General features: G+C 42.5%; 2 protein-coding genes across 2 annotated transcripts; one reads left to right on the top strand and one right to left on the bottom strand.

Moving 5' to 3' along the window:
- Positions 1-1,229: 1,229 nt before the first annotated feature.
- Positions 1,230-2,930, bottom strand: LOC102700124 (microtubule-binding protein TANGLED1). The gene is made up of 3 exons (XM_040521286.1): positions 2,826-2,930; positions 2,607-2,749; positions 1,230-2,502 (listed from the first exon to the last, which is right to left on the bottom strand). Exons 1-3 carry the CDS (start codon positions 2,928-2,930, stop codon positions 1,500-1,502), a joined length of 1,251 nt encoding a protein of 416 aa, XP_040377220.1. The 3' UTR covers positions 1,230-1,499.
- Positions 2,931-11,288: 8,358 nt separating this feature from the next.
- On the top strand, positions 11,289-13,523 carry LOC102700409 (L-type lectin-domain containing receptor kinase S.7). Its single transcript, XM_015833690.2, has one exon. The coding sequence runs from the start codon at positions 11,289-11,291 to the stop codon at positions 13,317-13,319; it is 2,031 nt and encodes a 676-aa protein (XP_015689176.2). The 3' UTR covers positions 13,320-13,523.
- The last annotated feature ends 2,435 nt before the right edge of the window (positions 13,524-15,958 follow it).

Below are 15,958 nucleotides of genomic sequence, written 5' to 3'. Positions count from 1 at the left end.
ATTAAAATTATATTATTAAAGATTTAATGCTTTAAGAAGGATGAAGATGAAGAAATCTGCAAACCCACGGTCTAAAGATATTCACGTGATTGAACTCCTGTTATTAGAGAGTAAGAGACATCACTGTATTTTCTCTCAATTAATTTTATATATCTTTCATTAGACTTTCTAACATAATTTAAAATATATGAAATTAGAAATAAAAAAGTAATACAATTAAAAGACAATAAAAATCAAAACTAAATTAGAGATAAGAGTCTGCGTAGAAGTATGCTTTAGAAAAAAAAATCTAAAGTTTGGATTCAAAACTAAAAATAATAACAATTCGGAGAAATATTTCTACATGGACTCTTGTCATAATATATTTAAGAGAAAAATAAAAGTGAAAATTGTAGTTCAGACTAATAAATTCAGAATATTAAAAAACAATTCCATGTAGAAATACAATTTTTAAGTTAATTGAAAATTATTTCACATGTTAATCGAAGAAAAAGAAAATTGCTTTATCATTGTGTCCATATAAAAAATTACAACTAACAAATAAGATTTAATGCTCGCATCTATACCAACGTACTAGAGGAGTTCCTATGGTCCAAATCATGAGCAACAATGACAAATTAAATATAAGAAAACCAGTAATAAATAATTATTGGTAAGATGCACATATTTCTTATTCAAATATATGCTATAATTTGTTTTCTTTAGTAGATAGAAGTATGTCATTAGAGATATTAAGAACACATCACTAATATTCTAAAGATAAAGATGAAAAAACAAAGATAAAAAATAAATCATAGAGATATCATTAATTTATTTTAAATAAGAGAATAGTAAAGGATCCATCACTTTTGTGCTTTATATACATATGAATTACTATGTTAATCAAAAGATCAAACATATAAATTTGGTCAAGTTAAGCCAGAGTTTAACAACTATATTACTATTTTTAATATTTTTTTATAAAAAATTGAAAGAGTAGATATTATTAAGTGAGAAAATTTTATAAAGATTCTAGCCACGAAATCTGCACGAGTCACCATACTAGTTATGTAAAATAGGAAGTCCTTCCGCCACATTTATAATTCCTCGGTTCATCCATTTTACACCCCATTTAGTTCAAAACGTCCTTTTGTGCAAGTGTTTCAGCATGAAAATATGGAAGGTGAATATGAAATCTCTAGACAGAGAAGGATCAATCCTAAAGAACTCAAGAAATATTGTGACTTCCTTTGACACTGATTGCGCTTTGTATTGTACGGTCGAGCAGACCAATCTGTATTGTATTATGATGAGATGTACAAGCAACCAAGACAGGATTACCATTGTATTTTTGATGATGTACAAGTACAAAGCAACCAAGAGAGGATTATTACCTCAGCCAAACATCTTATTAAGGAGGAAATGAGCTCAAATCATCTCCCTTTTCTGCAATTTCAGGGCCATCTCATCGCCTTCGCAAGACGCCGAAGAGTGAAGATCCAAGAGCAAATTCCTCACAATCAATATGACGGTATCCTGCTTGACACCGTTCGCACCGTCATGCTGACGCCCGGTCGCTGCTTTAGCCCGCTCACCATGCCTCCGCCGCCCTGGACACCACCGTCCCGGCTCCTGGTCAGCGATAACCTCGCCTTGATCGGCGACACGAGCCTTGTCGCCAACCGTGACGGGGAGAACGAGCACCGCCGGCCCTTGTTGTTTGACGCCGCAGCCTGCGCTTTTGCAGGGGACGACACGAGACGTGATGCCAAACGTGACGGCGAGAATGTGCAGCGCCGGGTCTTGGACGCTGATGCCGCCGCCGCCGCCGCCGCCGCCGCCGCCTGGACCTTTTCAGGTGGCGACACGGTGACTGGCCTTGAAGGGTGCAATTTGCCATGGCTTTTGAGCTTGGACCCAAGCGAGCTTGGCGGCGACTTGACCAGGAATTTGTGCGGAGTCTGCCTGGCGGTGACCGGGGACCGCGTCTTGTAGAACCGCTTCTGTTTCTTGGACGGCGACGGCGAGTCGTACGCGGCGGAGGAGGTGGAGGCGATGAACGTCGGGTTGGGGAACATCACCGTCTTCTTGGCCCATGGCCTGTTCCGGGGGGATACCCGGTTCGCGGAAACCGACGGCCTCCCAAGCGGCGAGGTGGCCTTGAACTGTATCCGGGAGCGCACGCGGCCGCGTGACGGCGGCGTGCTGACCTCGGCATGCGCGGTGCCCCGCTGACTATGCTTCTCCCTGGCGCGGCGAGCGCGGAGCGGGGTCGCCTCGATGGCCACTTTCCTTGTCCTGGTTACTGGTTTCGGGGTCTTGGGGGCGTCTCTGCTCTTATTGGCGCCAGCATCCACCACAGCGACAATATCGCCTGCGAACTTGCTCGCCTGGACGATCTCCAGTACGGTCTCGCCGAGGAGCATCGCCGGAAGTGACATCCGGCGCCACTGGGCGGCGCCGCCATCACCGCCGCCGAACTTGCTGTTCGGGGATCTCTTATGCGCCGGCGTGGTCCTCATCCTGCCCACGCGCACGGCATCCGAGAGCCAAAGAATCAGCCAAAAATCAGACGAATTCGAGCTGGAGAGTCTAGGAATTGAACAGGATCGGTGTCGAGCACTTGCCTGACGGTCTCCTGCTTGCAGCGGAGGCTGGTGCGGAGGTACCCGCGCATGCTGCGCGGGCTGAGGCTGACGCCGGAGACCACCTTGGCGCCGCCGGCCACCGTGTACTGCAGCTCCTGCAGCCGCGCCATGCACCGGTCCACCTGCCAGCAAAAACCAACATCAGCTCGGCCCTCCTGCGCCACGAGTTTTCCCCTCCCCATCGATCCGTCCGCTCACCTTCTTGAGGGTCTCCCGGACGAGGGCGGGATTGAGCGCCGCGGCAGCAGCGGCCGCGGCGGCCGTCTGCCTGCACTGCCTGGCGTCCGGGCTCCTCGCGACCATGGCAGACGTGCGGAGGTGGCGCCGTGGAGGAGGACTGGAGCGATGCGGTGGTCAAAACGGGAGCTCGCGGCGAGCGGAGATGGTTTGAAAAGCGTGCGAGCGCCGCAATGGCAACTAACGGTCGGCAGCAGCACAACGGCTAGTTCTCGGGAGTAAACGCGGAGGCCCCAGCCCCAGGGGACCGACCTCCTCTCCCGTTCACTACGGAACGGAACGGGGAAAGCCCGACCCACAGTTCCCCCGCCACGTCAGCTGCCACGCGTATGCATGAATAGCATAGCATATTCCTGGTGCTTACCACTTCAAACGGCCATTCAGACGGGGACAAGGACAAACGAGGGATTAAGTTGGAGATAAATGACTGCGAGAGTAATTTTTCGAATTCCAAATCTTATGTGTTAAAATGGTGGCTAAGGTCATTCTCAATACAAGTTTTATGTACACGATTACTAAGAGTGACATGTCATCTAAAAGTTTAAAACTAGGATAAAACACTCTTTTCTTAATGTATGGTTTAATCTATTATTTTTTTCTAGGTTACATGCAAGATATAAACTGTCTAGGTACCACCAGTGCATACAATGTTTCATCTGCATGAAACTCATTTTATCTTTCTCTTTATTAATACTTTGTCACATCATCAAAAATATCTATATGATACCTTATTTATTGCCCATGAAATTTCAATTGAGATGACCTAATAAACTATGTGTGTGCTAATGTTGCAGCTAGAAGTGTTTGAGACTTTGGTGGACAGCAGAAATCACTTTTCAAGAGTATACAAATTATACTACCTTCGTTTTTTATACGAGGGCATTTGAATATTTTCATGAAAAATATAAAACGATATATTTGTAAGCAAAAATTAATTTAAACATGTATTCTTGGTCATCTAAAAGCCAAGGCTAAAAATAAACTTTAGTAAAAAAAACCTTAAAATCAATTGTAAATAAAAATTCAAATTTTGACTTATAAGTATAAGAGGAAGCGAAAAATGAGGTTGTGAACGAGCCCAAGGTGTTTTTCTCTGGCTTTTCATATCAAGCACCAATTTAAATAAGAGCAATTTTATAGTCCTTGAGAAGGTATCAAAATTTTAGTGTACCTTTTCAAGGACTATAAAATTTTGGTGTCTTTTGGTACCTTCTCAAAGACTATAAAATTTTACACTAAAATTTAGTATCTACTCAAGTACTGTAAAATTGCTTTTTGAATAAACGTGGTTATAACTTTATATCCTTCACCTCAAACCCCCACTAGAATTGGACTTTTTTTTAATTCAGAATTTGTTACTTTTAATTGAAAAGTCAAAAACTTTTATACCAAAATCCCTGAACTTTGAAACCAAAAAACCTTCCATCTTTGATTGCCCAAAATTTCTACCAACAGTTTTAAATATTTATCTCCATATATATAAGAATGTTTCCACTAGCAAGCTCAAACTTTTATCTCAAAACGTAAAACTTTCTCATCCAAATCTCAAGTTTGTAAACTAAAACAAATGTTCTTTTAATTCAATTTAGAAACTCGGTTTCTTGGTTTACGGAAACTAGGGATGTTACAATTATCTCTTGCCTTCTACTGCCCAATACTGATGTGGTGTCATGGAACAAGAATTGGGGAAGGCCATGGTTTTATCTGCAATCAACTTCATTGACCATCAATGTATTCCATACACCGGTTTTCATTCGACTCACTGTACTAATATTTCTAGAAATGATAAAACAAAAGAACTCATGGTGCAACAACATTTGTTAAGTAAATCATATATAAATAATGCGCCTTCGATTTCTGTAATATTTATCATAGGTATGGTCATATCGGAACCAATGATTTTCCAAATAAACATGCGCCAATTCTTAGTTTGGCTTTAAACAATAATTTAGTGAATTTTCTAGAAATGATAAAACAAAAAAACTCATGGTGCAACAACATTTGTTATGTAAATCATATATGAATAATGCGCCTTTGATTTCTTTAATATTTATCACAGGTATGGTCCTATCCGAACCAATGATTTCCTCATAAACATGTGCCAATTCTTAGTTTGGTTTTAAACAATTATTTAGTCTATTTTCCACTAATATTTGAATATTCTAACTCAAATCCAAAACTTTATACTAAGATTTTTTTAAAAAAAACTCTACCTAAATTTTGAAACATTCAAGTCAAATTTCACAAATTTATAAAACTTAGAACACAAAATTTGAATCTATCTTTAAAATGTCTAAATCAAAACTGAAAACCCTCGGCATAATTTAAAACTTTCAACTATTTTTAATAAGAAATTATTTAAGCACTAATGATGATTAGTTTGTAGAAATGTTAGGACCCTCGCCGTGCGTGTGCATACTAGTCAATATGGTTCATCACATTAAAGCTATTTTCTTTGAAGGGCAATTGTAAAATTGCCAATGGTTTGTATTGTGATGTGACCTAGGGTGTCTCAATCTTTTGATGAGAGGATAAGTCGGTTGAGTGGAGCGACATTGGTATTTTGACCATAAGTATCTAGTGAAATTGCGCCTTAGCAATCGTTACACCAACTCCATAGGCTGTCGTGATCTCAATCGATGCATGGACAACAATCACGAGAGTGTTTATTTCTACAAGCAATCGAGATCTACCAAGAATAAGATGAACAAACAACTCAAGCTGCAAAATAAAGATATATGATTAAATCAACAGGATTGTCAAAACGTGGGATTCTGAAATGAGAAAACCAATGATCTAACAATCACAGGATTACACGGCAAAGTAGAGAAGCTAAACTTTCCTAGTTGATCTATGGCAGATAAGGAAAATATATAGATGAGGACAAGTTAGGGTCGTCCGCTAATCCTAAGACATGTTCCTAACTGCGCTTAACTTGATTCATGTTGCTACAGTCCAAAACTAGTGGCGCAACAACGATTAGTCTTCACATCCTAGTATTATTTGGCAAGTGTAGCTGATTGGAGAGGAATTTGGGATGAAGCCACATCCGTTTGAAAACAAACTTTTAAACCTTTCTATCAAGTACTTGTATGTCTAAACGAACTTCTGGATCAATGACTATGCTTCTTTGAATGTGCCGCTGTGCAGGATATCGAGTTAGAGGCAATCTTTCTTCATCTTGTCCTTTGTTCTTGAGCATAATAATATCATCATAGACACTTGGTAGTATCCAACCAGTAAAACATGCTTATGCAATCCCAACAACACATTTACCTTATAATTAAGTTGGCGAGCATGAACACATGCGATTAGTCCATGTATGGCTAGTTCAATTTGTGGATTTGGAATCATGGTATCCTCGATAGAGATATCCTAATCGTATTGTTATTGCAAAGCTGTAACTAGAAAATAAAAAATATCACTGAAATTATCATTTGAGACCTCCTTATCATTCGAGCTCGAACCGGGGAGGTTGCACTATCGGCTCTTTGTCCCTTGGGGGATCTCTCATGTCCCTGTGGAGCCGATACCTGGGCCTCTCCCCTCCCTGGAAGTAGGTTGGTCCCCTTTGCTGTGAATCCTGGTCAGAGGCACCAACGGCTACCTGCCGAATTAGCCGTAACAGCGTGTTTACCAGTACCCCCGACTGGTTGATCAGTACATGGTGGACCACCAAATCGACCATGTTTTGCAAATTCGGCTGGTTCTCTGGGGGTGGGTGAAAGTGCATCTAGGCCCCTAATTTATTTTGGTGATTAATGATAATCAAATGATAAGGACTAATGATATGTGTGAGAATGTGAAGGTATAGATAGTCCTCATGAAAAATTTGTTGTTGCGCCGCCCACGTGAAAAGAGAAGAAAGATCGGTATATTCGTGTTGGCGTGTGTATTTATTTTTGAGTTTGAGTCAACTAGAAATGTCGTACTATAAAGAGGGGTGCGTAAATGAATTCTAGAAAAGAATCCGGTGCTCGAAAATATATTTGAAGTGCATCTTTTGCTATCTTTTTGAACTTGTGCTGGAATTTACGGAAGTTCCAAAGGTGTCTACGGAACTTCCGAAGAGGTCAGATTTGATTCTGTAAGATTTACGGAAGTTCTGAAGAGAGCTTAGGAAGTTCCGAAGATAGCAGAATTCGGCTCTATAAGATTCACGGAAGTTCCGAAGAGGAACTTCGAAAGTTCCGAAGAAATCAATTTTGGTTCTGTAAGATTCACGGAAGTTCCGAAGGTTATGACTGGAACTTCCAAAGACTTGACTTTTCACAGTTGACTTTGATTTTTGTAAGTGTTGGGGTAGCTATTTTGAACTGACCGGAAATCACCTTTGGAAGTTCCGATGAGAGCATCTTTTGCCCCCAACGGGCAGAAAATGAGTGGGGGTATAAATACCCCCCTCCCACCCCCAAGCTAGGGTTGCTGCTCACATTGCTTACTTATTTAGCCCTTGGCTTGATTTATTGAGATTCACTTTGAGCCTTGCTTTCTCACTCCTCTCCACGGATCTAAGTGATTTGGATTCTGTGTGCGTGAGAGTTGGTTGTTTTGAGTTGGTTTGGATGCTTAGTGTTGACTTTGTGAGAAATTTCTTAAGCACTAGATTCATCCCCAAGAACTCATTGCAAACTTGTTACTCTTGGTGGTTTAGGACACCTAGACAGCTAGGCGTCATTTCTTGAGCCACAGAAGTTCTTGTGGTGCGTCGGGAAAAGGTTTGTGAAGGCTGGGTCTCACCTCCGAAAGGGAAGAGACACCTTGAGTGATGGGGAGTGCACGAGTGCAACCCCATGGAAACGGTTATGGAACCCGGCTTAAGTTTGAGCTCCCCAACGGAGAGTACAATCCCCTCAAGGATTGGAACTTCGGTGAAAAGTCTTCGTCTCTACTTGTGGTAAAATCTCTCTAACTTGCGATTTGAGCTTTGTTTTTGGTTGCCGCGCGCACTCTAGTTGCTGATTGTGCAAAGTTTGAAGGTGGTTTGCTTATTTAAGTTTTGGTTGGCAAGATCTACTCATTTTCTATTCTAGATCTGGTGCCGTCAGAAGTTCCGAAGATCAATGAAACTTCTGAAGGCCGGAAGTTTCGAAGCCCTGATCAGAACTTCCAAAAGTTTTAGTTTCCGCTTTTTAGGTTTATTTTTAAATCGCCTATTCACCCAGCTCTAGCCCTTGATATACTCCTTCAGTGGGTTGCTGCCCTGTCCCAGCTCCAAGGTCGGCGTTGGGAGCCAGGATTTCCGCATCGGGCTGCCCTTGGTCATATTGAATGATTCAAGGCACAGTTTCTAGTAACTATCCATGTGTTGCTGCACCAAAGCCCTTTGTTTGTCAGTGAGCTTGCGAGAGTGACAGGAAGGATGTTGTCGGAGCTAACTTCCTTGGTGGCCATCTCCTCTATCTTGACTGCTTGAGTGGTGACTGGTTGTGTGGTTGAACTGGGTCTTCTTAGCACTGGTCCCACTGCGCGTGCCAAAAATATGTTTACGCTAAAAATAACAACAACGTGTCACACACGTAGGCCTGGGAGTTACTCTAAGACCACTCTAGTGCAGGACCTAATTCTTACAATGCTGGACATGCTAGTCAGTTTGATTCTGTAACTATAAGATATAACATGGAAAACAGTTAAACCCGAAATCGCTATCGGTTGGATAGCCGATATCGTCCTAGGACCCTATCCGATGAACTAAACAATCGGCTTTACAGGAATTTCACGTTGATGAGTGTAAATATGCTCAGTCGGCCGAATCAGAGGTAGGATAACCACCAAATAAACCAATCAACTAATCTTAAAAGATCAGACTTAACTAAGATAGATTTAAGATTAATCAGCCGATCGGACTGATCTGGTACTTATCGTACGTAAAATCAGCAGTCGATAGTAGACTAAACATGGAATTTAAGATAAATCGGATTGCTTTACCAATTACTACCATAAAACAATAATAATCAATCGCACACATGCTCACGCTAGACCTAGTTGATCGAACTCAACCAAGATAGTATAGATCTAAGCGTAACCATGTATGAAATCGGTAAAGCACTACAACATACGAGTAACAGGATATCAGACTGGCACAATCTATCAACTTATTCATTAATCTCAGCCGATCGGACGGATTCCTATAAGCAGATCGAACTAAATCTGCATAGATCGAACCTAACAAAGACAGTATGTGATCTAGCACGATACAACTATAGGAATACGAAGATCGACGAACTCAATGAATAAACCAATAGATTACTTAGGATAATACTGGTTAGAACTCCAGTGATAAGCCCTCACGAGTACTTGATGCAATCTGACAACATAAACCCGACCAACTACATTGATTGGACCAAATCGAGACAAAATCAAGTTGACTAGATTTGTTCTAGCAGATTGAATAGAGGCACTCATGAGGACTTGATCGAGAACTACCGCTACTCTAAACTACAAATAGATTAAAGCATCAGTAGAACTCAACCCGTCGATCAACTAGGCAGGAGATCGGACCGAACCAAGACAATCCTGTTCTAGCTGATCGACGGGTTTGACAAACTTGAACTTACATTACGAAGCTGACAAACCTCGCCTGAAAGCCCAAGCAAGTCGAGAAAGTTGGCGATACGCTGAAAGTGTGTGTTTGATCTGATTGATGATTTACGATGACTCCGAGCATGCATATTTAAACCCTCAAATCTAACTAACCTAACCAGATAAGGATTCATGTTCGGACTTTAATTAAATCTAAAATCTCAAACAAACTCTAAGATAATAACTAACTAATTTACACGGACTTGTGACTAACACCAAATCTATCTTTTAACTTTCGGGCCCAATCGGACTCTAATCCTTGTCTGATTCCAACTCTATCGGCTGCATCCGTATCGCCTTCAATCTTCATTCCTCAGCCGATTCGCCCTTTCCTGTTCGATTCGGTCTTTAACCACGTTTCAATCCATAATGGTAATTTGCCAAAATTTAGCGTTAGCAGTAGTCTACGGATATCTCTAGTATAAATATCCCACATATATTTTTTCAACGCAACATATCTGATCATGGTATCCAGAAGCTCATGCAAAAGTATATTATGAGTACATACAATACTCAACCAATCAAATAAAAACAACTTCCCAAATAAAAAAAAAGTAGTGTTCACTTTTTAAAATTACCATTAAATCAATATTTATATTTTCAACATTTATTGCACATACTTCGATATGGATGAAATTTCAAAAATTTAGTTTTTATCTAAAAATAATTCAGCATTGTATTGAAGTTAAAACTAAATAGTTGAATTTATTGAGATGAAAATTTTCGTACCATTCTAGAAAATAAAATAGAATAAAATACATTTTTTTGTCTATTTTTCGTCCCTATATTTAGAGACCCTTTAGGACCACACTGCCCATTTTCCGTGTTGGGAAAATTTAAGCTTAACAAAAAAAATCATAAAAGGACCTTCCAGCCAACTATAATACTAAAACAAGCATTAGTCAATCGAGTATTTTTATAATTTATCATGTTTGGTTAAAACCTGTTATAAAGCACGGTCATTTTGCTATTTTTTTATTGAAATGAAATATCCTAATAAGATATTAGGTAAGCACTTAGAACTACTTACCGACGAATGGATTCGTCGTGCTACTAGACTCGTACACCCGTGACGTGAGTGTACCGAAGACATAGGATCTGAATCCTTCCTATGTTACCCTGCAAGTGCAAAATAATATCGGGAATTTACATAGGATATATTTATTAATGAAAAATAATTTATAATTAAAATTTTTATATGTATTCTTAGTGATCTAAAATAAATGCTAGAAAATAAAATTCGATGAAAACTCTAAAATCAACTCTAAATTTAAGGTTAAAAATTTAAATTTAAGCTATGAACACAAAAGCTACTCCCTCCGTCATATATTATATGAGATTTTGACTTTCTATTTATAATGTTTGACCTGTCGTCTTATTCGAAAAGATTTGAAAATATTACTTATTTTGTTTATTATTATCAGTAGTTTAAGTATTAATTATAAATTTTTATATTTACATTAAACTTTTAAATAAGACAAATAGTTAAAATTAGAAGTAAATAGTAACAATCCATATAATCTTGGACAAAGCCAGTAAAAGATGGTCAGCTAGACCTGGTCAGCAAATCAAATCCCGGACCGCACAATTTCCACTCAACGTGTCAGATTCTGCGTCGCGCTTCGTTCTATGCACCTCCATGATCCTGCGTGACCTGTGGGGGGACCCCATGTCATAGGGACATACCCCAAAACCCCTCCTCTACCTCCCCCAAAGGCCAAATCCAGCCTCCTCCTTCCCCACCGCCAGCTCCACGGTTTCTCGAGCTCCACCTCCCTGCGTGGCCATGCCATCCATGGGCTTCTCCCGCACATAATGTGATCACCTAGAGGCGCCATCGCCATGCCTTCACGCCGTACCTGCCTTGCCCTCCTCTTTCTACTACTCCTTGCCGTCTGCCCACTGTCCGCCGCCGCCGCGTCGAATGTCGCTGCGGCCCCCGCCTCCTCTTATCGCCGTATCTCATGGGCGAGCAACCTCACGCTGCTCGGATCCGCCTCGCGCCTCCCGGACGCAGCCGGCGTCGCGCTCACCACCCCGTCCCGCGACGGCGTCGGCGCCGGCCGCGCGCTCTTCTCGGAGCCTGTGCGCCTCCTCCTGCCCTACGACGCGGCCTCCGCCTCGTCCTCGGGACCCGCCACCCCGGCCTCCTTCTCCACCCGCTTCACCTTCCGCATCACGCCCTCGCCCTCCTACGGCGACGGCCTTGCCTTCCTCCTCACCTCCTCCCGCAGTTTCCTCGGCGCCTCCAACGGGTTCTTTGGCCTGTTCCCCTCCTCATCCGCCTCCGATGAGAGCGAACTCCGCGACGTGTCCACTGTCGCCGTCGAGATCGACACCCATCTCGACGCGGCGCTGCATGACCCGGACGGGAACCACGTCGCGCTCGACGCGGGATCCATCTTCTCCGTGGCGTCTGCACACCCAGGCGTAGACCTCAAGGCCGGCGTGCCCATCACCGCCTGGGTTGAGTATCGCGCGCCGCACCGCCGCCTCAAGGTATGGCTCTCGTACTCACCGACCCGTCGCCCCGAGAAGCCCGCCCTCTCGGCCGATGTCGACCTCTCCGGCCTCCTGCGCACCTACATGTACGCGGGGTTCTCGGCGTCCAATGGCAACGGCGCTGCTCTTCACGTCATCGAGCGCTGGACCTTCCGCACCTTCGGCTTCCCCAATTCTTCACACGCCCCGCCGCCGACCAAGAACATAGGCCCAACTTCGCCCAATCAGCCTCCCCCTCCCCGTCACCACCGCCGCCGCCGTCTATTCTACAAGGTGCTTGGCGGAGTCCTCGGCGGTATGGTATTGCTGGGCCTTGTCGTCGTTAGTTCTGTTGTCTGGCTTGCCCGGTCAGTGCGCCGCAAGCAGCAAGAACCTGCAGGGCATGACGAGGACATGCCGGAAGCAACACTGTCTATGGAGGTGGCGCGAGCAGCAACAAAGGGCTTTGACAGTGGCAATGTGATCGGCGTTGGTGGCTCTGGTGCCACTGTGTATGAGGGAGTGCTCCCCTCTGGGTCGAAGGTTGCGATCAAACGGTTTCAGGCTATTGGACCGTGCACAAAGGCATTTGAAAGTGAGCTTAAGGCCATGCTTAACTGTCCTCATCACCCCAATCTAGTGCCACTTGCTGGGTGGTGCAGGAGTAAGGATGAGCTTGTGCTTGTTTATGAGTTCATGCCCAATGGTAATCTTGACTCCGCACTGCACACACTGGGTGGAGCAACACTTCCCTGGGAGGCACGGTTCAGGGCTGTATATGGTGTTGCATCAGCACTAGCATATCTGCATGATGAGTGTGAGCACCGGATTCTGCATCGTGATGTCAAGTCATCAAATGTGATGCTTGATGCAGAGTTCAATGCCCGACTAGGTGATTTTGGCCTTGCCCGCACTGTAAGCCATGGTGGGTTGCCACTTACAACACAACCAGCAGGAACGCTGGGGTACCTTGCACCAGAATATGTTCATACAGGGGTGGCAACAGAGCGGTCTGATGTATACAGCTTTGGGGTGCTTGCTCTGGAAGTGGCCACTGGTCGAAGGCCCGCAGAGAGGGGAATCTCTGTTGTCAATTGGGTGTGGACTCTGTGGGGTCGTCGAAGATTGGTTGATGCAGCAGACCGGCGTCTCCAGGGACGATTTGTTGCAGATGAGATGCGACGGGTACTGCTTGTGGGTCTATGCTGTGTACATCCAGACTGCCGGAAGAGGCCTGCTATGCGAAGGGTAGTCAGTATGCTTGATGGTACTGCACCGTTGATATCGGTACCAGATAAGATGCCACCAGTTCTTCTACAACCACTAACAAATCAAGTTTCCTCAATGAACTCTGCAGATACTGCCAATACTGCATTCTTCAGTTGTCGCTGAGCATACAAATTATAGGTTAGTGAATATAGTTTTCTTCTTCATATCGTCTATATCCATATGTTCATCTTTTTAATCGTCTGATGTTCTTTTCTACTGAAAAAAGTGTGAGACTGTTGTGATTAATTGTTACATAAATGTTGCTTGGATCTTAACTGTTTAGGCTGTTATGCATAGCTAATGACAGATTTTCTAGGAAACTGTTGAGAGTTTTGTTTTCTCACTCAAACTACAGTTAGATGTATCATAATTTTTACTGCTGAGATCTGGTGTCAGTTGGTTGAAGTTATCTTTCCTTTTAATGGTTTCTGTATTCTAGCATTTGAGCATTTGACCACCCATGCGTTGCCCTAGTGCCTACGATAAAAATGTAGCAGTGCCTTTAATGTTGTTGCAAATACAACAAATATTTCCTCTGATGTAGAGTAATAAAATTTGCTGTTCCTTGTATGCTTTGTATGTCTGCTGAAACATTAATAAAGCAGAAGAAGATACAGCTACTGTATGCTGAAACATTAATAAAGCAGAAGAATAAAATTTGACCCTTCAATTTATTGTATTAACATTTATCTGTATTAGGCTAGATGTGAACTCCGGATTAACTAGGCATTTTTATTGTACAACTGGTAACATTTCAGAAATAGGCAAGCACTTGTACAGCTTTCTTGTGATTCCCTGTAGCAATTTGAAGTTATCCTGTTGGGTGAAATGTCAGAAAGGTATTTAAACTGTTAGGCAGGATATTTGTACTTGTTAAAAAATGCTGTTCGCCACGATATTACTTTTTCTGGAAAAAATTGTCTGGCAGCATATTGGAGTTGTTAGACAACTATATTATGAGGGGAAATCTGTTATCTGCATGTAGTTGTTTCAAGCATATTTATTCCGGTTATTATTTGGATTTGATTAAATTCCTATTTCCTAAGATCTAGCTAGATCTTCCATGACAAGTTCAAATGTTTTGAAAGTATACATAATCAGTACGTTAATTAATTCTGTTGCTTTGATGGTTTTCCGGTGGCTGTTTGGATCCAGCGACTTTTTTATAGTCCCTTGTCATATCAGATGTTTAGACATTAATTAAGAGTATTAAATATAGACTGATAACAAAACTAATTGCATAAAGAAAGACTATTTCATTAGACAATATTTTAAGTCTAATTAATCTACGATTAGCAAATGTTTACTATAGCATCACATTTGCTAATTATGGACTAATTAGGTTTAATAGATTCGTCTCGTGAAATAGTCTAGAGTATAAGGTGAGTTTTAATACTTCTAATTAGTATTCAAACAATCAACGTGACAGATACTTAAAAAACGTCAGAGGAGCAAACAGGGTCTCAATCTTCTCTATATGTGGATGCAGATAGCTGTCCTTTTTTTTGCCGTTTGTGCTCAACATTTTAATGCAGTGCTTGAAAGTTTACTAGGTGTACGTCCACTTTGAACAAATTCTTGTTCTTATTTCAAGCTACATAAAATGTCTCTTTGTGAAGGTACCTGTAGTACTTTCAATCCAACCGCTGCAAAATGTCTCTTGAGTCTTTGTTCTCATCATTACATTGTAGCATTGACAAGACTGCACCATTATGACAATTTCCCTGAGTTATTGAATGATGGTTCAGTATTCGTTTGCCTCATACGGGCTTTGGTTAATTTGACCACTTCTGCAGCACAAGCATATAAACCAACTTGGGTGTGTTTATGCTACATATAGGTATCAGCTACCTATCTTTTGGACGTGTTTTGTTGCTCTTATCTATATAAACTGGCCCGTCTCTTCTATCTAGACTGTAGACTGAGTTTAGCCTGATTAAGAGGATACATATGTAAATGTTTGGTTATTTGAATTGGTTTAGCCTGGCTATATAAGATTTTGTTTGGTTATTTGCACAAGAGATATTGTTTCTAGGAGATGTTATTTGGTTGGTTGCATGAACCATATGTATGAGTGAGATTACCCCTAGAGCCTATAGACAAAATTTCCTACCATCCTGCTATGTTCACTGTTAAAGTTCATCTAAATTCAATTTTTCACATAATATGAAACACACAGAGTATTCAAATTCAACCGGTGAGATAAAAAAATAAAACAAAGGAAAAAAAACAAATTTACACTGTCAAACAGTAATTAGAGTATAGTACGTGTATATTCCCTAATCACTCGGTAAAAAAAAGAAAAAGGAAAACAAAATTAGCAGTCGCTGAAGGCGGTAGCCTGGATCTCATCGTTCGGCGAGGCGGCGACCACCACCAGGTCCACCACCGCTCCCTTTTCTCGCTTGGACGCAGCGCCGTTGCTTCCTCTCCTTCAGCGCTCACCTGCTCCCTTCTCCTTCGGTGGTCAGGCTCTTCTTCGCTGCTCACGCTCCTCTCACCAGATCTGGCGGTAGCGGAGGCGGCCTGGCAACGGTGCGGCATGTGGGTGGAGGTGGCTCGTGGGGGCTGTCGGATCTGGTCAGGAAAGCGGCGACGACGGAGGCTACGAAGGAATGGAGGCGACGATAACGATCATCCGGTGAGCCAAGCGATGGAGACGACGACGAGCCGAGAGGAGCAAATGGGGGCGAGAAAGGTGAGGGGTCTGCCACCCCTTCTCACTCCTTGCATTTACGCATCCACGCGACTCCGCGCCTGCA

The sequence above is a fragment of the Oryza brachyantha genome, chromosome 2, assembly GCF_000231095.2.
Source record: "Oryza brachyantha chromosome 2, ObraRS2, whole genome shotgun sequence".
In the NCBI taxonomy this organism is placed as follows: Eukaryota; Viridiplantae; Streptophyta; class Magnoliopsida; order Poales; family Poaceae; genus Oryza; species Oryza brachyantha.
Note: the sequence above shows the minus strand (reverse complement) of the source record. Positions and strands in the feature narration are given on the sequence as shown.

Excerpts from the sequence above, each read along its gene's own strand:
- LOC102700124 (XM_040521286.1), bottom strand. The coding sequence starts at position 2,930 with ATGGTCGCGAGGAGCCCGGACGCCAGGCAGTGCAGGCAGACGGCCGCC. Across the intron at positions 2,750-2,825 it reads TCCGGGAGACCCTCAAGAAG|GTGGACCGGTGCATGGCGCG; the intron begins GTGAGCGGACGG and ends TTTTGCTGGCAG. Across the intron at positions 2,503-2,606 it reads TGCAAGCAGGAGACCGTCAG|GATGAGGACCACGCCGGCGC; the intron begins GCAAGTGCTCGA and ends GCGCGTGGGCAG.
- LOC102700409 (XM_015833690.2), top strand. The coding sequence starts at position 11,289 with ATGCCTTCACGCCGTACCTGCCTTGCCCTCCTCTTTCTACTACTCCTT.